A 24,550-nucleotide genomic window follows, 5' to 3' on the forward strand; every position below is an offset into this window, starting at 1 on the left:
TTGACTCCCCTACAATGCCCTGTAAATGCCTGGCATGTAGAAGATGTCCAATGAGTTACCTGACCCACTGAGATGTTTGTAATGGAACTGTGGGAAATGGGAGTGGAATTTCAGGGAATAAAGTGGTACTTTCTAGGTTTCAGCTTTGGCATGGGCTTGGGGAGGAAAATCGACCCTCAGGCAACAAAGAGGGAGAGAAGAGGTGGAGGGACATACACAGAGAAAAATCAGATTAATATGTTGAGGTATGACACAATCCTGCCATAAAATCTTAATCTGGTAAACCATTTATTTCTTGAGAATTTTCCTGCCCCAAAATGTAGGCTCTGGAACACTGTCCTAACTCAGTTTTGCCACCATTGCAGTCATCCCCAGGGGTCTCAAAGTGTGAAGGTGAGAGTGTGTGATCCTTTGGCTGGTCTCCAGCCTAGAGATTATTGCAAGTTTGGAGACAGGGTGGATCTTCACCTCCCTTTACCTCCCCTTCAACCAGGATGCTGCTGCCTATTTCCTCAGGCCTATCCTTGCAGTGGGTGGCTCTTCTTAACATTTTTGACCTCCCATCCCCCTCTGGATCATCCCCTGGTTTGCCACGTGGACTGAAAAGCTCTGATGAGGAATTAAATCCTGGGGTCATGGATGAGATTTCACTCCACACTCGAGGCTGCTGCCCATCTCCCCAGTTTGACTCTCTCCTTGGTGAGATTGTATTAGCCACTTTCATTTTCTACAAAAAGAGACCTCCTGGAGAGGTCACATTGACTGGAAGGGGAGGTTGGGGATCTGTTTACTGATAATATTTCCTTGAATGGAAACGCATATTCAGAACTCCTGCCCCCCAAGTTGCATCTTTATACTATAATATCTGCAGGCAGATCATAAATTGGTAGAAAATAGAGTCAAAATATGATAGCTTCACAACAATAAGAAACTGAGAAGTGTATATCTTAGCCAATGTTCCACAACTTACTCTCCATTCAAAATTAATGTCATAGTCTTATATATATAACATTTAAATGGCCATTTTATATTTTTCTGTTGAGGGAAAATATTTAAGTAACTAATCAGCAAGAATTATAATAAAAACTCTATTAAAAAAAAAAAAAAACTTCCTGGGACTTCCCTGGTGGCACAGTGGATAAGACTTCACGCTCCCAGTGCAGGGGGCCGGGGTTCAATCCCTGGTCAGGGAACTAGATCCCACATTCATGCCACAACTAAGAGTTCGCATGCCACAACTAAGGAGCTCTGGAGCCGCAACTAAGGAGATCCATGTGCCACAACTAAGGAGCCTGCAAGCTGCAACTAAAGAGCTTGCCTGCCGCAACTAAGACCTGGTGCAAATAAATAAATAAATAAATAAAAGCTTCCCATAATATCACTGTAATTATGCAGTTACTTATTTTCGCCTTTTTAATGCTCCGGTTTTCGTTAACTTTCCGGATTTGGTAGCTCTCCAGGTAAACATGGTGCACTTTTTTGGTACACTTTATCACCAACCCATGACATTAAATGAGATAATGTGTGTAATCCCAGTGCCTGACATAGAGTACATGCTCAATAAATGGTAATTATTATAATTATTAATGATAAAACCCCACCACTAACAATTGCTTCAGTTTGGTCAAACTTTAACCTCTTTTAAAATATAAATAATTCTGGAAATATTTAAATTATATAGGGGTAATTTGATTTGTAGTATTAATTCCCTTGAAACTTTGTGGGCCTGGAGTAGGCAAAAAGTATAAAAACGGCATGTATCTACCTTCACAAATTTGGTCAGGGATATCTACAGTGAAAAAGCTAATTTTGAATTCTAAGTTTTAAAATAGTAATAATCTATAATTTTCTAAAATATTTAGATAAAAATATATTTGGTCCACTTATGGCAGATAGTCACATGCTTGTAAAAGGGATTGGAGTAAAAGCTTAATGACGGCTTATGGTACATTTTCAAGCTAACTTTCCTACAGTATGGACCCTTCCAGTGTCACAAAATTCCATCCAGAACCATGACCACCAAAGCCAGCCAGGAAGATTGATCAGAAAGGTGAAATATACTGATGCCAACCATGCATTTTTATTGCTTTCATTGCCCAGCAGTGGCATAGACATTATATCATCATCATTTCTACAAAGATACTGATACTCTTTCTTTAGAACCATCTAGAATCTGATATATATTCTTAGAAATAGTCATCATTATCTTTTGAGAGTGTCTGGTTTAGAGAAATGATCAAAAGTCTCTTTAAAGTAAGCCTGATGACTAAGTAATTAAATTAGTTGACATTAAATCTTCTTACTGTCCCACCCTGAACCAGGCCTTAATCCTCAACTTGACTTCAATCTAGGTTTCTCACTTCCTTTTCAGAACCGCATGATTGAAATGCATCCAGCTTCGTATGCATGGGCTTGCATATCCATGTCTACTGATCTGAGAAGAGTACTCTCGTAAAGGAAAGCCCCTTCATTTCCCTATAGTTTTCTTGAAGACCATTCCTCTCCCATCTCCCTTCCCTCAGATCTTCAATTTGGACAACACAATTTTGACTCTTTTCTTGGTATTGTCCTAAAGGAAGCTATTAAGTGAGAGAGGATGAAAATTTTCAATGCATTCTTTAAAAAATTCTTTTGATATTTTTTCATCACACAGGATGCAAGAGTATGCTGTGTAAACATAGAAGCTATGAAAAAAAGAACTAGGAAGGTAGCTGAAGATATTACAAGTAACTGTCTCCATCGGGATGTTGAACTGGAAATGGTCTTATAAAACATGTAGAAAACAAGAAAATAGATATGTGGGTGCACTGAAGAACAAAATAAATAAGAATATTTTATTAAATTAATGCAGGTGTAAACAGTGACAATCCACTGCAGAACTAGATATCATCTCTGCCTGTATCATTTACAATGAAACACAAGACAAAGGGATAAAGTGCCTTACAAATCCCATACCACAAGAAGGCATTAAGATTTAGGAATGGAGTAAATAGACTTTAGTCTTGCTGAACCAGAATCCTCACTTGTACTTCACACAAACAAAGGATACTGTCACTCAAACAAGGGATATTGTGCAAATGAACATGTACAAAAAGATAACAGGAAAAGTTCTATTGGAGATTCTGTTTCTTCAGCCTGGACATGTGGCAAAGCAAAGTCGGTCTTCCTTGTCAGTGATCCAGGTAAATGGCCAAGAGGGAAGAAATACTCTGGGACCTCCTGAGAGGGCATCTGAACTTTTGGAAAGCAATGTATTAGGAGGTCTGTGTAGTGGTGAGAACTGGTGGGACTCAAGGGTTCAGGCACAGCTCACAGGCATCACAGGCCTTTTCTGGCACAGATGAAGGTCTAGGGTCAAGGTACTTGACTGGAATTTCCAAAAAGAACATGTAATTTTGCAAGTGCAACATTGAATTCAAGTTTTTTTTTTTTTTTTGCAGTATGCGGGCCTCTCACTGTTGTGGCCTCTCCCGTTGTGGAGCACAGGCTCTGGACGCACAGGCTCAGCGGCCATGGCTCACGGGCCCAGCTGCTCCGCAGCATGTGGGATCTTCCCGGACTGGGGCACGAACCTGCGTCCCCTGCATTGGCAGGCGGACTCTCAACCACTGCGCCACCAGGGAAGCCCCGAATTCAAGTTTATACTCAAGAGAAAACAGAAAAAAAACAAGTTCCAGACATGATTCTGTCATACAGACTTAGCAATAAAGTCATCCTTTAGAGCCAGGTTGACCCCATGTACCCTGGAAAATCCATTTTGAGAAACACATTCTCTCTTTGAGAAACACAAAATAAACCAAATCCAAACACAGTCATAGAGCAAGTACTCGACAAATGCTGGTTGTCTAAATGTAGATGTAGTAACTCTTTAGTATGTACCACATCATATGAAAGATACTAAGAGACTATGGAAAAGATGACTTAGAACAAACAAGACATAGTACCCAGCCACTGGGAACTTCAAATTTGTTCTGTCTACTACCTAAGAAATAGTATATTAAATAAAACTAGCAAAGGGCACAGAAGACGCATATGCATTACTACTTATGTGAAAAAGAGCAAAAACTAAAAATATATACACATTTTACAAACATTTCCACATATGTTCATAGAATATCTTTAGAAGACAAATAAACAAAAGACAAGTGTTGTTGCTTCTGGAAAGGGAAACTAGATGAGTAGGAGGATGGAATAGAGAATTTTTAATGTCTCCTACTGGACTTTTTGAATTTTGAATCATAAAAAAGTATGAATTCAAAATTCAATTGCATTTAAATAAAAAAACTGCTAGACAATACTAGGCACTATATAAATAAACATCAAATTGCATGGCAAAGGCAAACAAATCAGGGGTAAATATAGTGATAGAAAAGGAATTCAAGAGCTGTTTTCCACAGTTTTAAAAAATCTGACATCTCATAAACTAAAATTGCTTTCATTATTAAAATGTTTAAGTATTTTCAACTGTCCAGGAACACACTGGCTGGCTACCCAGAGCGTCCCCTCCTTCGGCAGCATTTCTAGACTTTCCTCCTCATACAAGCATTCTCCTCGAACACCGTATACTATGATAATGTACCACGTTGTAGCAATACATTTTCTTACTGCTGTCCCCATGATACTATGAGCTCCTCGAGGGGAAGTGCTTTATCTTGCTCACATCTGTATACTCTGCCTGGCACAGTGATTGACATGGTAGGGTGCTTCCTAAATGTTCACTGAATTAATGAATTTCTTAAAGTAAAACAGAGCTGTAAATTGCATTCTAAAAGGACAGTGGGTAAAAAAATTTTTTTAATTAAAAAATATTAAAAAGAATGTGTATATGTGTATAACTGAGTTATTTTGCTGTACAGCAGAGATCGGCACAACATTGTAAATCAACTACACCTCCATTAAAAGAAAGAAATAAAAGGAGAGTGGGTGACAGTCTCGGATATCTGAGGTCTGCTGTTTATTGTCTTGGGCAAGTTATTTTATCTTTGCTCCCTCAGCTGTGAAATGGGTAGAACAGTGCTTGCTACAACACAGCTGCTACAGGAATGAAATGAGATTATGTGTACACATAGTTGTAAAGCTGATACTTAAACGTAACATATTTTGGTAATGTATCTTACTTTGAGGTCTGAGAATAAGATTATCCAAGTCAGCCAAAGTATCAATGGGTTAAATAAGGTAATATCCTATACAAACCAATGGTTTGTTCTCTATGGTTCCTATGTACTGATAGTTATAGAGGATATCAAGCAACTTACAAATACTATATTTTGCTGGACACACACAAGTCATCAAGCAGTAAGTTTGGTCTGGTGACATAATTTTAACTTCTAATACAGCATATCTTCAAAAGAAATCACTCACAACCACACTCACATGACAAGACCCCACAGACTCAAAATAAATAAAAATAACTCATACTTAAGTACTGTTGCAACACTGGGACTCTCAATTACCCAGAAGACAAATCAACACTGAGTGAAGGCAAAGGGCACTTCTGCAGGAACTGACCATTAAATCAGGGAATCTCAACCTGTTTTCCTAGGATGAGTGATGTATAATTTGCATGGAGATTTATCATTCAGAAGTGTCCTTTCTCCTTTTCATATGCATTGATGAGTCTCCAGGTCATTTTGAAGTACCAAGGTTTCCTTCCAGGCTAAGGCTACCTTTTTTACTCCTTCTTCCTTTGTTCTCTTCTTCTTTCCCAGCTTCCATTTTCAGAGCTTGGGCCTTTTAAGTTCTACATCGTCTGCAGCCCACTGGCCCATTGCATGCCTCTGGTCATGCCTAGCCCTGACGAACTCAAACCACAGGCTGAGAATCCCTGCTTTAAGATCAGAAGTTTCAACGTCGGATTACGTCTCCTCAAATTGTGTATCTGGAGAGTGAAAATGAGAAACATAAGTTATATTTGCTAGATGATATAATAAACTTGCAATAACAGAAAGAAGCATATTATATTTATGTCCAATTTCCCTTACATGATAAAGTGTAACCAACCATCCTGGTTTGCCAGGAACTGTCCTGGTTGTGAAACTGAAAGACCCAACGCCTTATTTTTGCCAGATTTGTGTTCTTGGGTAATTTATATTATCTTCTTGACGCTCTGTTTTCTCTACTATAAAATGGGAATAATCCTAGTATTATCCTAGGATAATAAATAAATAAATTCTCTTTGATTTTGTGGAGGGAGGAGATTGAAGTACTGCACATGAAGCAGTACACACAGTGCCTGATACACGTTTTATCTATCTATCTATCTATCATCCATCCATCCATCTATCTATCACCCATCCACATAAATCACTTTGGTCCCCTATTGCAGGGAGATGTTAGGATGCAGAGCAATAGAAACCTAACAGAGAGAAGCTGCCTCCTTCCCCCACCTCCGCAAAGAGCCATCCCTCTACTCTCCTTTGCCATCCCTAAATCTCAGACTGTGGGAATAGTTCTTATATCAGAGTTGTGAGGCAAAGAGGAGCTGGCGGTTCCAACAGTCAGCATTCTGTAAAATGAGGGGAGATTATGGCTGATAGCCTTCTCCTTGTTCTTTAACTTTTTACTTTTCCTTCAACTTCCGATCCCTGCTAATATTCTTACCATTTTGCTGCTTTGAGTTCATATCTCGGGTGCCACATTTTTCCATATCCATCACTCCCACTTGAAAAAAAAAATTATTTTTATTTCCATATAACACAACTCTACATCCCACACAGTGACTCAAGTTTAAATTCCAGGTTCCTATGAAACATTTTTAATCCCTTAGGAAATCTGGTAGACTTCCATATTCCAGGAGTCCCAACTCCTGAGGTTAATTCAACAGTTTAATTAATTCAAAATTTTCTAAATTTTATTCAGGGGTATATACTTATATTTTCCATTCTTCCCCCAGAGATGTACCATATTCTGAGATACTTTATCACACGCTGGTTTTCTAGTCCTTTCTAATGCCAACTAATTATTTTTCACATGGAAATGCAAGTTGGCCACAGCCACTTCCTTGGACAAATCAAAGCCATCTTAGGTCTTCCTATCACTGAAACTTGATCCTTATATTCTGGCTGTCTCAGTTCTGTTAAGTACTTGTTCATTAGAAGAAGCTGACCTCCACTCCCTCAATTACACCACTTTCCCAGATCCACCCACCTCTTAAGGGGTTGTAGGGAATTTCTCAACGACTATTGGAATTCCCTTCCATTTTCCACTTCCCTATTTGTCATCAGATAACTCTATACACAGATCATCAGATCCTTTGGTGTACTTCTCAAAGTACTGGGGAAATGTTCGTTCTCAATCATCTTAAAATGAAAGGAAATTATTTGAATAGCCACGTTTCCCTGAATTTTAATTGCCCCCTTGGGTAAATAGAGAAATACACACATTAAAATTATTTTAAAATCTATATAACACCCTCAGCCAGAATCTTGCAAACTACTCTATGGTAAAAGTATCACTGCTCTCCATAAAGAACTATTTTTATTATTTAAAGGTCCCAGAAACCAGCTCAATATAACAGTGCAACTAATGCTAGACAAATTGAACTGAAACCAACAGGCATTTAGCTTTCTCTCTTCTGTAAGTCTGTGGTTATTTACATGACGGAAAGAAATTGTTTAACACTTGGTCTTCTTCAACCTCCATACACAACCTTTCTCTCACGATCTTCACCCAGCAATCCTGCACAGCTTCACTGTAATTGCTATCAAACAGTGGAGTGTCTTTGTGCTACCTTCCAGAGGCAAGTCAGGTTTGCTTGCAGCCATGATCCAATTCTCACCCCCTTGGAAAGGTTACTACAAGTGTTCACTGCCGCCCTTCAATGAAAGTGATACTGTAGAACAGTAACTAAAAACCTACTTTGCATAACTGAAAGTTGGCCCTGGAAGGGAAAGCTAATAGGAAACCATTTGATAAATCACTGTTTCCTGCTGGGGGCACCCCTAGCATTTTGGGTAGAAAAGCTCCCTGTTACATGGGGCTGTTCTGCAGATTACAGGAGATTTAGCATTCCTGGCTCTGCCCACTAAGTGCCATTGTGACAACAGTAGCACTCTCATACACTTCTCCTCAACCCCAATGGAGACTATTACAATAAAGGAAATACCATCTCTTTTTAGACAGAAGATGATTGTCAGGGTTACATTAAGGAACAACAGGAGAGCTCCCAGAATCACCAAGTGAGTCCTCTTTTTTGCTGGATCTGGGTATGGTTCTGAAAAACAAAACAAAATAAAAAGAAACTAAAGATAAAATCTTCTTTGGAAGGGGCCAAGAGAATAATCATCTTTGAAGCTTAATTTAGGATAGTATTAGGTTAATTTTCTTAAATACCATAAATTCCTTTCCAGTGAGTGGCTGGAATGGTGAGATACCTCAGATATGAAAATGGGAGCAGCATGGAAAAGTGGAAGCAGCCCAAGCTTTGGACAGATGAACCTGGGGTTAAGTTCTGCTGCCACCCACTAGTTTTGAGATCTCCAGTAAGTCCTTTAACCAGCCTAAAAAACGGAAATGATAATGAAATTTTTGTGAGGCTAATGTTTATAAAGTGCTTTTCACAGGGAGTGGCAACTCAATATTATATGGTAGCCTTGATTATTTCACTTCCTGCATTCCTTAATATAAAAGGTAGCAGCCTACTGCACATGGCAAAGATGGAACATGAAGGCCAACTGGCATTGTCAAAGAGCTCCTGCTTCCCCATATCTGTGGCCATGATTGGGACCATTGTTTGCTATCTTTTCTTTCTCCACAGTTTGAACATCTTGGGACATCTAATCATTGGCACCTCTCACCAACCTGTCTCCAGTCCCATGCAGGAAGAAGAGGGGTCTTATGGCACATGATGCTCAGAGACTGCTAACTCCCACCTCCCACCATTAGCCATGATCCATGACTACCTAGTTCAAGTTTTAAAGCTGTAGTCAGCTTTTCTCTAGTAGCTTGCAGTTTACACAGCCTGTTAATAACTTTATGAATTAGGTGTGTCATTTTTTATTTTTTAAATCCCCAGGTTACAGATGAGGAAACAGATTCTGAGCAGTTAGGTGAGTTAACCCTAGGTCTTCCCACAAGTAAGTTATCATAAAATAGCTTTTAAATGACAGGAACCTATTATACTAATGCAGCTCCTACCAAAGTGATTCACACCACAGTAAGAGCATCTCTTTAATTTTCTAAACTTCTTTTGTTTTTTTTGTTCATAGGACCACCCTGGATTGTCTTTTCCTATTGTTTACCTTTTCTATTCAATTTTTTATTTGTTTTCTCTGAAGTACCTAAGCTTTACTTTCAACATCTAGTGGGGGAGAGAGTGGTGAGAAGTGCCTCTGAGAAGCAGACAATATAAACCTCTGGGTTTATATTGGGTTGGCCAAAAAGTTCACTCGCTTTTAAGTAAAAATAAAAGACACATTTTTCATTTTCACGAAGAACTTCATTGAACAACATATTCACTAACCGAACGAACTTTTTGGCCAAACCAATATTAACATCATGCTCTCAAGCTCGCTTTCTCTAAAGGTCTGAGCCTCTCACCAGAATGTATCCTGCCTTACCCACTTCTATAGGAGAGTGAGATAAAAATAAAATAGTTGATTCTGCACAAACAAGAGTCTCAAATTATTTTCATACACCATAGCTCATGTATTCCGATGATGGTATTGCCCAATAGGTTATAACTATATAAGAAAAGTGAAACACACAGAAGAAGTCAAGTTGCTTGCCCAGGGACACACAGCCTTATATCTTACGCACTAAGCAGACTACCTTGGAGGAGGCAGATGGGGAGGAAGGATCTCTCCCCCGTTTGGAATAAGATAGGAAAGTACATTCCATTTGCTTCCTGCCACAGAAACCCTGGAAAGAAGGAAATAGCTCTGATGTGCTCAGATTTGGATTCCTGAAACTTGGTCTGAGTTGAGTCTTCCTCTCAGGTGCTGCCCTAGATCCCCCAGCCACAAGAGCATGTCCTACATAAAATGAGATTGCCTGTTTTATTATCTACTTCCTGGAGAGTGTTAACTGAGTCCCCAATGCCTGGCACGTACCACATATTCAATAAATATTTGCTTAATGTTTATTAAGTTGCAATATGGCTTGGACGAATGGAGGTGAGGAAGTAGGATGCATTTTGTAAATACAGTGTTATTCATTCATTCAACAAACAATGAAAGCTTACAATGAGCAGGCATCAGGCTAGGTACCAAGTGACAGTACTAGGCACATTTTAATTGAGACATTCATAATATTACCTGGGATGACCAACTCAGCTGTACTGTTTTCCTCATGACCTAATCTCCGAAAAATGCAGTAGAAAATCTCGTTAGCTGTTGTGTTGATTCTTAGTGTGCTGGTCACATTGAAAAGCTTCTCCTCCCTCTTGGAACTGGTAATGGTGGTTTTGCCACTCAGGACTCGGTGGTCACTGCTTGTCCAGATGACTTCAGCCTCAGGGTAGCCCTCAGCCTGACACATTAGTTCATGTTCAGAGGTGACTGGATCCACAGAAATTGTTTGGTTGATTTTGCGGTATGAAGCTAGGTCATGAGCAAAAAGAAGGCATGGCTTTCACTTAGCACAGAACTAGACATGTGGCTTGGTCTTGTCTACCTTAGAAAGAATACCAATCCAGGCTGTTCTCAGAGAAATAAGCTTAATGTTCAGATGTTTCAGCAGTGGGGAATGCCTGGTAGTTCTGCCTCAACTCTTCCACTCATACTTGGGCCAAGTTTGGGCTTAAAGGAACAACTACCTTGCTATAAAAAACATATTGCTATTTTTATTGAGCTCAAAGTATTGATAAATGTATAGATTAATTAAAAGAGAATTGTCATCTTTAAACCAGTAGTCTTTCTATCTAAATATAAAATATGTTTGTCCATTTACTCAAGTCTTTATATGTTTCGCAGTAAAGTTTTACAGTTTTTACAAAGGGCCAAATTCTTAAATTTATTATCTCTTTGTTGATGTAAAGCTGTCTTTATAAACATGAACATCTCCAGCTGTTCAGTACTGTTTTCTTAGACTTTATTTAATAAACAGAAAATCGCATTTTGATGGGCCATTCACTTTTCCAATTTTAGGTAAATGATAAGAAATTAGGTATGAAAATAGTATAACGTCATTGTAAAAGTGGATACATGTTCCCTGCATGATACTTTTTAAAGTTTAAATGCATTTAAAAAAATTTTACAATAGTTTTAGATTTACAGAAAAGTTGCAAAGATAGTACAGAGTGCCCACATACCTCTCCCAGTTTCCTCTATTGTTACCATCTTACATTACCATGGTACTTTCATCCTAACTAAGGAACCAACATTAGTACAGTACTATTAACTAAACTTTATACTTTGTTCCATTTCACTAGTTTTCCCTAATGTCCTTTTCCTGTTCTAGGATCTCATCTAGAATACCATATTATGATACTTATTTTTTAAACTTTTTATGCTGGTTATTTTAATAAATCATTTAATTATACTCAAGGAAGAAACTTTGATTAAATTTTAGATCATAAGTTTGGGACCCTTTTAGGATTAAGATACCCGATGTACTAAATATTCTAGTAGATTATTTAGTGCATTTACAATGCCTAAGAACTTTTTCATGTTTATTCATGATAAGTATGTTAACATGTTATTATTCTGTTGGCATAATTTTTATTTTACTCCTAATATTTTAGTGTAACCACTAATGGTCCACCTAGAGCCTTAATTCTCCATTCCTTTACTAAAGACACAACAATGGCTTTGTGATATGATATATTCACAGAGATTTAATACAATACAGCCAGGATCAAACAAAACTGAAATAATGATATTATGTTCAATGAAAACATTGGAAATCAACATAATTACAATTTCAAAACATATAAATAATGGTTCTCATGAGTACTTGAATCCTCAACCTTTACCTATTATATTTAAGCATTCTTTTAAAAAGGAATCCACTGATTATACCTCATGAAATAATATTACCATAACAGGTTCTAATTCATATAGCACATAGCTTGATTTTTGGACAATTAAAATTCCAAGCCTAAAATCAGAGTGAATAGTAAACTTTAAGGGTAAAATGTTTGCTTTTTTACCCTTTGATTATTATTTTTAATGGAATAAGAACAAAGGAGAATGTTGTTTCATGCCTGGGCATATGTATAAATGTACTGTACTGTTAACAGCCCAACAAATTAGCGGATTCATTCTACTCACTGATTAAATACCCATTTTATTACTCTCTCAAGTGGAGCACATGTATTTGGGTTTAATAAGAAAATATTAGAACCTCCACTTATATGTATTTTTATCATAACAATTAAGAAATAATCTAAGCTTAATGAGATTTACTGATTGACACTGGGCCTCACTTTGTCTTAAAGGAATAGGGGAGTTTTATAACACCTAAGGGAGGACAGTGACTTGTTTGGGATTATTATAGATATTCAGGTTCTCTCATATAATTTCTTTTTAAATATTTATTTATTTAGCTGTGTAGGGTCTTAGTTGTGGCATGCGGGATCTAGTTCCCTGACCAGGGATCGAACCTGGGCCCCCTGCGTTGAGAGTGCAGAGTCTTAGCCACTGGACCACTAGGGAAGTCCCTCTCATCTAATTTTAACTAAACTAACCTGCTTACAAAATGAACAACTAATTAAAAGGTTTCCCACAAAGAAACTGAGGATTGGATATATTACCAATAATTCAAGCAAAAACCAAAAGGAAATGGCAAGAGTGATACTTATTACCATGACTTTATGAAGTAAAACAACAAGTACCTAATTGGATCTGACAAGGCATTGGTTAAAAAAACCTTAAGATTGTCAAGACCATCCATTTTTGTTAATGAGAAATTTCACCTAAGATATATTATGCCTTGAAATATTAGCTAACTATAGTGAAGCATCGTAATTAGTAAGGCTGAAAATATTGTTTATTAAATTTTCATTTCATATTTTTAAAATTTCTATTTTTGTACATTTATAGAATGTGCAATGTATTATGTTGAACCATATGAAATTGGTGATATTCAATTTCTTTTGCCTTTAAAAAATGTCAATTTCTGATGATATAACATATATTAGCACAAGTACATTCTTTATAAACACACACATACATATATTAGTTTAACATGCTTTACTAGTGGGGTAGGTAATCGAAAACATTTGCAGACTCCTGATTTACTAGATCTAGCGTACACATGTTCTAATGCAACTATTACATCCAGACAACGAAAAGCTAACAGTAGTTTTGAAGTCAATATACAACTCAGGGCTTCCCTGGTGGTGCAGTGGTTGAGAGTCCGCCTGCCAATGCAGGGGACACGGGTTCGTGCCCCAGTCCGGGAAGATCCCACACGCCATGGAGCGGCTGGGCCCGTGAGCCATGGCCACTGAGCCTGTGCGTCCGGAGCCTGTGCTCCGCAACGGGAGAGGCCACAACAGTGAGAGGCCCGCGTACCGCCAAAAAAAAAAAAAATACAACTCAATACACACTTTGGAGGTACAAATACAGGAAATAAACCTGGTTGTTAAGGGCACAGACTTCAGAGCCAGATTGCTTGAGTTTAGAACCTGGCTTCATCACTTAATAGTTTAATGAACTTGGCAAATTACTTAATTTCTTTGGACCTCAGTTTGCTCAGCCATGAAATGAGAAGAATACCACCACATATCACTGACTCTTAAGATGTCACCTACTGAAAGACACACTCAGATTTCAGAGATAGTAAAATGTGAAAAACATGCATCTTAGACATGATAAAGCTCCTACTCCATAGAGTCGCTTGAGGATTAAATGAGATAATATAGGCAAAGTGCTTAGGATAGGGCCTGGCACATAAGTACTATCTAAGTGTTAATTACTACTGCTTTTACTGCTAGAGCTGCTCTTCCTCTTCTTACTACTAGCAAAGTGCACTCATGTGGTATTCTTTAGAAAGTACTGACAGTTCCTGATGAACGGTCTTGGAAATAAATTTTCATGTATCCAAACCTGTTCGTGTTTCAAATTTTTTAGGCTTATCCTATTTGAGGAAATATGCCATTCATTCATTCATTCAACATATATATTTTTGTGGGTTCTTATCACACTACTACTCTTATATGCCAAGTCCTAGGGATACAGTAATAAATAAAATAGATGAAATCTCTGCCTTTGTGGACTATATATTCTAGAAGAAGGAGAGAGATAATAAACAAAATATGTAGGTACATTTATATGATATGTTACATGATATATTAGATGGGGATTTAATGCTACAGGGAAAACTTAAACAGGGCTGGTTGGTGAATTTGGAGGAGAGATGGGGTTGGTGAAGAATGATAGCAGTTAATCCTTGGTCCATATGAACAAATTGGCTTTATCAGGATAACTATACATACTCTGTTCTTTCAATGCCTCATCCCATTTAAGTTCTTGAAAGTAGAAATGGGCACTTCATTTTCCCTGCTATTAGATTCAGTGTTTAAGGAAAAATAACATTTTCAACTGAAAGTCAGATGCCTGAGAGTCTGGTATTTAAACAAACATGAAAGGTGCAATAACACCAAAGTGATAATAATTGAGTTAATCTAAAGCTAAACTCTTTCAAATTTCAGTTTTGAAATGCTTCACCTTTAAAATCCCATGGTGAGTAAACTCCCTATGGGGAAGCTGTGTTACCACATGTTTGCAGTGATGGGAAGCGAAGCCCGACAGCGTTACTGTGAAATCGTTTGCATATGGAGGTGACTCAGGAGTTCTACTTCCCTGAGTTGTAAAGCTCATGCAAGCTGGCCACCACACTTCTTTGGTGACACTGCCTCAGTGCAATTGAAGCTTGGTAGCTGACTTGCTTTCAGTGCAGCTCAACTTGACCTCCAAGACCACTATGTGCAAATGACAACTAGATGGACTGGGACTAGGATGCCAAATTAGTAATTTATAGTATAAAATGGAATGGTCAGACAAATCACATCCTCAAATCTGGTTGGTCATCTGCTTTGCTCCATCAAGGACCCCTCCTTGGAAAAACCATCAGTGCCAAGAGATTTCCCATTGTGTCAAACCACAGCAAAGGAAATCACAAATCCACAAGGGACATTACAGAGCCCAGATAACCTGGAAGAACACCCTTCTTCACTACAGGGACAGCTTTTCCACTCTCTGCATACTCTCTAAGACTGATGAGAGACTCTTCTTCTGGAAGCAGAGACATATACTCTATACTTCCTTCTAACCGACTGCCAGGCTTATGCTCTTCCTCTCTACCCTAGATCCAGCAATGCTGGCTGTTCATGGAGCTAAGTCTTGATAATTTCTTTAATGCCTTGAAACATAGTATGCCTGATATTTGCTGATGGACTGAAGAAAAGTTAAAAATCCCAACTTGGGATCCCATCAGCTTGCTTTCATGAGTATCTGTTATGGAGAAGCATATGGTAAGATACAATTAAATTAAATCTACCTCACAAGACAAGTGACATTTTGACAACAGTAGCATTAATTGAGCCAGAATTAGAGACCCAGCAATGTACCATAAAACAGATGCATTTCTCCTAATTCCTATATAATTTTGATTTTGACTTTATAATGATTAGTTACCCCTTTATGATAAGTGTAAACTTTTTCTATTTATATTCCTGACATTCAGATTGATGGTACTTAGGAATAGAAACACCAAGGGATGATGATTTAATTCTAGTCACATATTAAAAGGTCACCATGTAAACAAAAGAAGCAAGCAGATAATCTCAAAACTATGACTAGAGATGGCAGATTTCAGCTCAATATCAGAAAGTAATTACAATAGGCTATAGAAGGAAGGTCCAAATGACAGGGGTATCATTGTAGGAAGTATGTGAGTAGAAGATCCTTTCAGGGGATTGCTGTTCTTTGGGTGTTTGGATTAGCTGCTCTTGCCTGGGATCCTTTCAGCTCTCAATTTTATGAATCTTAACAGTGAAAGCAGAGGTGGTCAGCTAAGGTGTTTTCCTTTACTGAGCTAGAAGCAACCCAAAACTTTGAATCCAGGTGACCTGATGTCATATTTATAGGTCAGTACCCAGGAATTTGACACAGTTCCTCTTCAACACTCCAAGATAAAAATGGTACAGATTTTTAAGATGAATGTATGCCTAGTGAGCATAGTTTATACTGTCTCTGAGGAAGAATAGTTTATTCAGTACTTGACATGATTATTTTTTGCCTTCATAGATTGACTTCAAGTCTTTTTGAATGTGAACCTTACAATGGGGTTTGTCATTAATATATTTATTTGGGTTTGACATAGAGAGGTTCAAAGAAAAAATGCTGGCAGACCTCATAAAATTAAGAAATAGGTATTGAATTTAAAAATTCTTGGAGGGACACACAAATAGTGACTATTATCCTTGCATGCCATGGAAGATAGTGGTGAAGGGAGGAGAGACACTTCTGTGGTTCATTTATTCTCTTCCACAGTTTCCAAATTATTTGCAAGAATATATATATTTATATTTATATATATTACTTTTATAATAATAAAAAAGTGAACATTAGGAATTTATTTACTTATTTATTTTTTTTTTTAATTTTTTTTTTGCGGTACGTGGGCCTCTCACTGCCGTGGCCTCTCCTGTTGTGGAGCACAGGCTCCGGACGTGCAAGCTCAGCGGCCATGGCTCACGGGCCCAGCCGCTCCGCGGCATGCGGGATCCTCCCAGACCGGAGCACGAACCCGTGTCCCCTGCATCGGCAGGCGGACTCCCAACCACTGCACCACCAGGGAAGCCCTAGGAATTTATTTTTAGGAAAACTGAATGTGTTGTGAAACATGACTGCCACATTTGGCTCTGGATCTCCAGGGACTATCAAACAGGATGTGCTCAAGCAATGCTCATTGGATGAGTATGTGAATGAATGAATGAACAGACTGCTGCTGTGGAAAGTGAGACTGGACTTCCAAGATTGAAAAGTTCTCAACACTGAGATATGGTTCTAATAAAGGCTGTGTCTATCTGTAATAGGTCTTACCATTGACTTTCAAAGTAATCCGCTTGTAGTCGGCACCGCCATAGCTGATCAAGCAGCAGTAAATCCCTGCATCCTGCAATTTCACATCTGTTATCTGAAGTGCGGCCTTCCCCAAGGGGAGCTGGTTCTTCAACAGCAGGGCCCTCTGGTTGTAGCTACTGTGCTGAACATTCAGGTCTTCTTCCCCATTCACAAACTGAATAATTTTCTTATCCTCCATTTCCCAGTAAACAACTAATGCCAACAGGTTTAATTGTTTGTCTACTGGAAATCTGCATTCCAATGTCACATTGCTGCCATACTCTACCACATACAGGTCCTTGGGAACTGTGATAGTAAATGCTGAAAAGAAAGATGACCAATCTTTAGAAGACGGAAAATTCCTCAAAAAATTTATAGAATGAGTGCAGGGTTTATAAAAGCTTTATCTGATCACTTATGTGATAATTACATTTAAGGACTTACTTCCCTGAAATACATATTTTATCCAGTGAGCTTGAGACATGTTTTAGGATGTATATCTCACACCTGAGTTAAAATAATAAAATTAGCTAAACAAGTTGTCAAAGTCCCAAAATTCATAAACATACACTACTGTAGAAATATTACATGGTAATGGGGTGCTTATAACCAGGGATACTTTGTTTCATGTGGACATCCCCAGAATGTCCTTTGACTGGACACTCATTGCCTTTTACATAGTCTAAATCATAGATTCCAATAGTCCTCTCTACATACTGCCCGAAACTCTTAATCAGTTGTCTGGCCAGAGGTAGATGAGTACAGAGATTTAGGGAGGGTCTCAGGCTGATGCCAGTACTGTGTTACCCTGACACTGCATGTACACTATAATTCTTCCTTAGAATATACTCACTGGGAGAAGCAGGTCATAGAGCAAGGTGGATAGAATGATCCTGCCCTTGTTTAAAACAAGCATATAAAAGTATACACATAGGCCATTTCCTCAGATATTTTAAGTAATTACCCTTGGGAAATGGATAATGGATAATGAGTAATGGATAAATGGATATGGGTTAATTTTGTTTCTTTAGATGTGTCCATACTCCCTATATCTTTGTCCATTGAAATAGGTTTATGAAGTATGTTTATGAATTATAATAAAGGAAAAATAGAATGTCTTCTCTACAAAAATTATATCTATTTTATTATTTCAGTTTTTACCTTATAGTTAAAATATTTAAATTATAGAACCTAATGAAAGGATTTGGTGTCTTACCTTTCAGTAAACAACAGTAAGCCATGAATGTAAAGATACTGTATATCCTCATCTTTCTGGAATGACCTAATTATGGAAAACACAAAAAGAAAACTGCTTTACTCAATAATTGAATATCCAGACATTATGGGACTTGGCAGTTTTAACTGAAATTGTCTTTTGATAACCAGACAATGACTGATTTGTAAGTGCTGAAATACAGCAGGGAATTTAGAAGTTCAATACCTTCACTTAGTATCCCACAGCCACATAAAGCTAAATGAAAAAAAAAAAAGGTACTATGATGAGAATTCTAATTACAAGGCCTGTAAAAAAACTTGTACACTCAAAAGAAACCAAGAAGAAAATATTGCACCAAAATCCTCTCAATTACTTTTTGTTTTTTTCTTGCAGTGTAACATATCTAGAAATCCAAGCCTGCCCTATACAAAATTTCAAAGCAAGAAGAATCTGACTTCCATTATCTCCCACCTTTCAATGCCTTTTCCCCCCCCTAGCAGCTTTCATCCTACCCTTTAACTATTCAAGCCTTCCGCATTATTATCCCAACCATGCCAGTTCTCCCTCAGGTTCCATCCTTCTAAAATCTCCTCTTTCGTCCTTTGCTTATCCCAAATTATAAATTCCATTCCCTCAATAAACTGATTCCACTAGTAGTAGGGGGAGTGAGAAGGAGAAACAGTTGGATTCAACCACTTCACATTAAGATGTGACTCACTCACAGCCCTCTTTCAGGGGTATCTGCCTAGATTCTACACTTCATTGTGTCATCCTGCTTGAAATTCTACCAATTCTTTGATTCAGCAAACATTGATTGAGTAGTTTTTCTGTGCCAGGCACTAATTTAGGCATTAGGGATACAGCAGTGAACAGGAAAGAAAAGTCACTCTCCTCTAGGAGCATATATTCCAGTAGAGGAGTAAATAGAGATTTGTTCTATAGTTCAGCAAATCTGTTTATTTATTAACGTATTTTCTCTCTCATGTAATACATACATTTACATTTTGAGAAGAAAGCCAGCTTTCTGCCTTAGGGTCTCTTCGACCTTTGTATACATACAAAAACTCACAATTGATCAATTAATCAATGTTACACATATGTAAGGCAGAAGATTTATGTCATGCATATATAAATAGCTCCTAAAAATCAATAAGAAAAGTACACACAACCCAACAGGAAAATGAGCCAAAGGTTCTAATATACAGTTCAGAGAATAAGAAATACAAATGACATCTAACCATAGGAAACGATGTTCAATTTTACCAATAAAGAAAAAAATAATAGTTTAAGATATGAGACACCATTTTTCACTTATTAGCTTGATCAAAATTATAAAGTTTCCTAATATTTAGCATTTCTGAGGATATGAACAAATGGGTTTCCTTACCCACTAATGGTAGGAATGTGAAGTTGTATAACCTTTTTTGGAAGGGCAATTTGGTAATCTCCATTAAAATCTTAAATGTATATGTCATATTAGCTTTCACTTCCTCTCTGAGAAATATATCTTACAAAAACAAAAACACATGCATGTAACAATAGACGCCAAAGGATTAGCATTGCTAATACCAGCCCCAAACTGGGAAAACCCTAGATAGCCTAAATGGTTAAATAAATTTTGGTATGTCCATATAATGTAATACCATTAAGGAAAGAATACATGTAGATGTATTGACTTTGTAAAGATGTAGAAAGTAAGTTGCAGAACAGTATATGTAGCAGAAATCCACTTTTGTTTAAAAAAGAAATAATCTGTGTGTGTATATTTAGACATGGAAATTTACAGAAAAATCCATACCAAGATGCTGACAGTGATTATATCTAGGAACAAAATTAAAGGAAGAATAGTCAGGTATTTATCTCTTTATAGTTTTCAAAAGGAAGAAAGGATGGGAGAAAAAGAAGAAAAGGGAGATGAGATTGTGAATGACTTCTTTGGTGTTTTCCTGTGTCCAGATTTTCAAACCAATGAATATGTTTTATTTTTATTAGAAAAAAATAAAAACAAAATTTAATGAACCATTTCATCTTGCCAAGCTGCAGAGAGTTTGGCAGATGGAGTAGTATAATGGAAAGAACCCCAGAACCCCAAACATCAGAGTGGAGGTAGAATAATGGCATGTGTTTATTTTTCTGTTTTTTCTTCATTATTAAAATAATATTACCACATTATGGCAAATAAGAAAACAAGGGGAAAGTCACCCACTATTCCATCACTTAACCCAGGGAGCATTTGGTAATGCCTGGAAACATCTTTAGTTGTCAAAATGGGGTGGAGAGAGGGTTGCTACTATCTAGTGAGTAGAGGCCAGGGATGCTGCTAAACCTCCTACAATGCACAGGACGGCCCCCACAGCAAAGAACTATCTGTCCCAAAATGTCAACAGTGCCAAGGCTGAGAAACCTTGCAACCACTGTGAGCATTTCGGTATATATTTTTGTTCCAGTCTTTTCCCCATGAAGCTTTTAAGAACAATTATACACATAACACCCATTTTTTCATTTAATATTTTGACAAATAATTTCCATTTTACTGCATGATATTTATAAGTATCTTGTTTAGTGGTCCCGTAATGTTTAGTTTCCCTGTTGTTAGGTAAGGATTGTTTCCAGTTTTAAAAATATAAGTATTTGTGTATTCAGCAAATATTTGTTAAGTATCTACTGTGTACCAGGTCCCAGGCTAGGCCCTGAGGACAGATTTTCCTCAAGCGGAACTGCTGATCAAGGACAAAGAACATTTTCCTGGTTCTTGATGCATGTGGATAATTGGTGCCAGTTACATTGGGTCTTCACCTAGCACTTGGTTTTGTTTAAAATATATATTTTTTCTAATTTAATTACAAAGTACAACTTGAAGTTTGTTGATTGTTTTAGTTCTTTTGTGAATTATCTGATCATTTTTTGGCCTGTTTATCTTAATGGTTTCTTATCGACCTGTATGAATCCTTCATGTTCATATAGATATACACATACAAAAACAGTAAAATAAAACAAATCATCATCATCCTCTTGCTAGTGTTAGGTGCATAATTCTTATTTCACTCCTTTCTGTCTGCCCTGTAAATGGGAAACAGGGATGGCAGCCAGGACTGTGAGAACACAAAGGTTGCTGAAATGAGGCTGCAGCAGCTATCTGCCTATCCTTTATTTGGGCCAGAGTTGATTATACCACAATTATAAAATACTAATGTGATATAATAAACACAAATACATTTATTGGGCAGAAGAAAACTTAAGATGCCCCTAACTCCAAGCAAAGAACTGAATAAAACAGAGGGGCATTAAATCCACTCATGGATTTCAACTAACTTTTCCAATGTTTATGGCATACCCTGGTGGAGTTCCTACCCCTTAACGAATTTAGTTGAAAATTTTAGAGGTAATAAAAGTTTACTGGAAGGTGATGGATTAGATCTGATATTTACCTAATTCCTCATTACAGCTCCTCTTCCAAGGCTCCATTCCCTTGGAGTGCAGTTGTTGTTAGTGGAGGGAAGATAGGTAGATAGATAGATAGATAGGGACCATGTAAACAGACATGGTCTTTGACCTCTAAACTCCACATTAGGGCAGTTGGTCTGAGAACGCTGACATCTTCTTCAGGGAAGAAACTGACAGTATATCTGAATTCCCAGACAAGAACTGAGACATTTAAAGAGCAAGGAAAACGTGAACTAGGGAAGAAGCGATGGTTCATTCAGGATGGGGAAGCAGGTTTGTCCCTGGGGGAACCCAGTGTAACACTATGGAGCTGATACTACTTCTCTAGCTTGTTAAGGTAGGATGGGTAGGACGAAAAGACAGGGAAAAGAACTCAAGCTTGCTTTCTCAAAAGTATAAGCAAGGAGTGTCTTGATATCTGTTAGTTCAGGGTTTCCTTTGACTGTTACCTCATGTATATGTACTATGATTTGATTTTTTAAAATTCCTAGAGTTTGAAAATGTGTCTCCAAGTAAGCTGAAAATCTACCCAATTAACAGATCGAGTTGATCTATTTAAACCTCTATGAAATACAAAACTCTATTAAACTCGACTAAACCCTGTGTCCTTTCTCCTTCCCCTCAGTCACACTGAGATATTCTTGTACATTTCCCAGGTGTCGCTTCAATTCCCAATAGTATTTCTGTGGCTTCCTTTAAGACCACACTCTAACTATTGTCCTGTAACCTCTGCCTACTGTACTTAACTGAAAAAAAGGCTATTTTTTTCTTTAGAGTATCACAGTTCTTAAAAACTGCTGGGCAACTGTCAATGTGAACTGACACAACCTTTCTGGAAGGAAATTTTCAATTTGTATCAAAAGGCTGTTAAAACATTCAGACTTCGATTAAGTAGTTACACTTGTAATAGTTAATCTGAAAGAAATAATCAACAATGTCCCAGATATTTATATGCAATGATGTTCAGTGAATGGCTAAAATAGTGAACCACTGTAAATAATCTTTATGTCTAGCATGGGGGATTAATTTTGTTTGGTTATCCAGCACCATGGAATGTAGCCATTAAAAAAAATCACATTTTTATAAAGCAATTTAATCCATAGAAAATCAGCCACATTAGGTGCACAAAACAAGGTGGAACAATGATACATGAAGACTCCCTGTGTTTTAAGACAAACCCAAACTGAACTCTTACATAGGCTAAGCTCAATGTGGCTAAGAAATGTTTAACATTTTTTTCCTTAGGCTCCTCTCTTCCGCCTTCAGGACTCCTTTAGTCCTCAAAGCAGATAGAGCAAAGAACTCCGGCTCGGGTATCCTGGCTCTTACAGCAGGAAGGGACCTTAAGAGATGCTGCAAGTGTGATGACTTACCCAGATCAGACTGCTAGTGAGCAGCTAAAGGTGGACTAGGACCCGGGTGTCCCGACCTCCAACCCAGGAATTTCCCTCTAGACCCGGTTACCCACCTCAGGACCACATTCGTGAACGCGCAGGAACATATATGTACTTACAGGATAAGCAAAACTGAATCCCCCTAGCTAAAGGCTAAACTTGTTACTTGTTCCAATTAACCTTAATCGGCTCTACTGCACCCAAACCATCACGCTTTCCCTTTCCCTTCTCCTCTCTCCATCCCAAAGAAAGGGTCTGTTGACGTTCCGTTTTAAAGTGCCCAGCGAGATGGCCAAAGATGCTGGCCAGTGAGCGAGAACGCTCCCTACCTGCGGGCGGGAGACTCTCGGCTGGCGGGGAGGCTTCGGCACTGCGCCCGGGACTGCGAGGGCCACCCGCGGCGGCCCGCCGCTAAAGAGCTAGCGTGGATGAGTTCTCCGCCCACCCCTGCCAGACAGTCCCGCCCCCGGGTCAGCACCCCACGCCCCCGACTGGATTTTCTTACGCTGCCGCTAAACTTGTAATCTGGAAAACAAACGGATTTTTCATTTTTGGAATAAAAAGTTAGATAAGTGAAACCAAAAGTGAAACTTAAGTCCGGCTTCCCGTAAATCAGCTTTTCAAAAGAAAAGCTTCAAAGATTAAAACAAATCAATATCTGATGTTTTAAACAATGTTTAAAAACAAACCAACGTCCGAAATCATCGCAAAGATTTCAGACGTTGGTTTTACCTTCAGAATTCACACTCTAAATTCTGCCATGCGGTTTCCCCTCTTTCTGATAAAAGCTTTTACAAGGTAACGGATCATCCTGATAACTTGCTATAAATCTACAACATAAAGAAAGTAAAATGACGGGCCCATATGGCTTTGGTTTTTATTCTAGAAAGTAGGTGTGTGTGATAGGAAACATTTTTAAAACGTGGACTTTGTCACTTCCTCAAAGTTCCTCGACATAGTGAAACTATCATTGCTTTGTCATTAAAATAACTTCCCATCAGGACTTAAACCTTTTAAGAATGCTCTGGATCCCTGCTATCCTGCCGTCCTTGAGATCCACGTTGGGGTAGCACAGGTGAGGGTTAAGAAAATCCTCTGGTAACTCCGGATCAATGGTTGAGCCCAAGCTGAAACCACGTCACTCATACTGAGGCGGCGGCAGAATTGTGTCAAGCATTCCCCACTACTGAACTTCTAGATGCGGCTCTCTTGCTCTTTCGTTCTCTCGCTCTCTAGCGCAGTCTCGCTCTCCCTCTCTTCTTTCTTTTTAATTTTAAATTGATATATTGGACTCTTCATTGTTTGCTTTTCCTGTTTATTCATCTCAGCTGCAATTCAAATTACTGCATAATGAATGAATATTGAGCTGTCTGTTGTCTTGGATACGGCATTTGCTTCCCAAGTAAGAATTTTCACATTCTTAGAATATCACATATTTTTATTTATTTTTTATTTTTGATGTTGGGAGTAGGAGTTTATTAATTAAT

At 38.0% G+C, this 24,550-nt stretch overlaps 1 protein-coding gene across 4 annotated transcripts; it reads right to left on the bottom strand.

The window, feature by feature from the left end:
* Positions 1-2,807: 2,807 nt before the first annotated feature.
* CD274 (CD274 molecule) lies at positions 2,808-23,436 on the bottom strand. Of its 4 annotated transcripts, XM_029204003.1 has the most exons (7): positions 23,393-23,436; positions 18,226-18,291; positions 16,989-17,330; positions 10,254-10,538; positions 8,105-8,212; positions 6,601-6,660; positions 5,432-5,878 (listed from the first exon to the last, which is right to left on the bottom strand). In XM_029204003.1, exons 2-7 carry the CDS (start codon positions 18,275-18,277, stop codon positions 5,856-5,858), a joined length of 870 nt encoding a protein of 289 aa, XP_029059836.1. In that variant the 5' UTR covers positions 18,278-18,291; positions 23,393-23,436; the 3' UTR covers positions 5,432-5,855. The 4 variants fall into 4 exon arrangements, with proteins under 4 accessions (XP_029059837.1, XP_029059836.1, XP_029059835.1 ...); XM_029204004.1 differs by lacking the exon at positions 6,601-6,660 and having other exon boundaries at positions 2,808-5,878; XM_029204002.1 differs by lacking the exon at positions 5,432-5,878 and having other exon boundaries at positions 6,199-6,660.
* Between the last annotated feature and the right edge of the window lie 1,114 nt (positions 23,437-24,550).

The sequence above is a fragment of the Monodon monoceros genome, unplaced genomic scaffold, assembly GCF_005190385.1.
Source record: "Monodon monoceros isolate NGI ecotype Baffin Bay Population unplaced genomic scaffold, NGI_Narwhal_1 Super_Scaffold_5, whole genome shotgun sequence".
NCBI lineage: Eukaryota > Metazoa > Chordata > Mammalia > Artiodactyla > Monodontidae > Monodon > Monodon monoceros.

Coding starts and splice junctions, on each gene's coding strand:
- CD274 (XM_029204001.1), bottom strand. CDS start 18,277: ATGAGGATATACAGTATCTTTACATTCATGGCTTACTGTTGTTTACTG. Junction 17,331..18,225: donor TTACTGTTGTTTACTGAAAG/GTAAGACACCAA, acceptor CTTTCTTTTCAG/CATTTACTATCACAGTTCCC. Junction 8,213..10,253: donor AGCTGAGTTGGTCATCCCAG/GTAATATTATGA, acceptor TTTGTTTTTCAG/AACCATACCCAGATCCAGCA.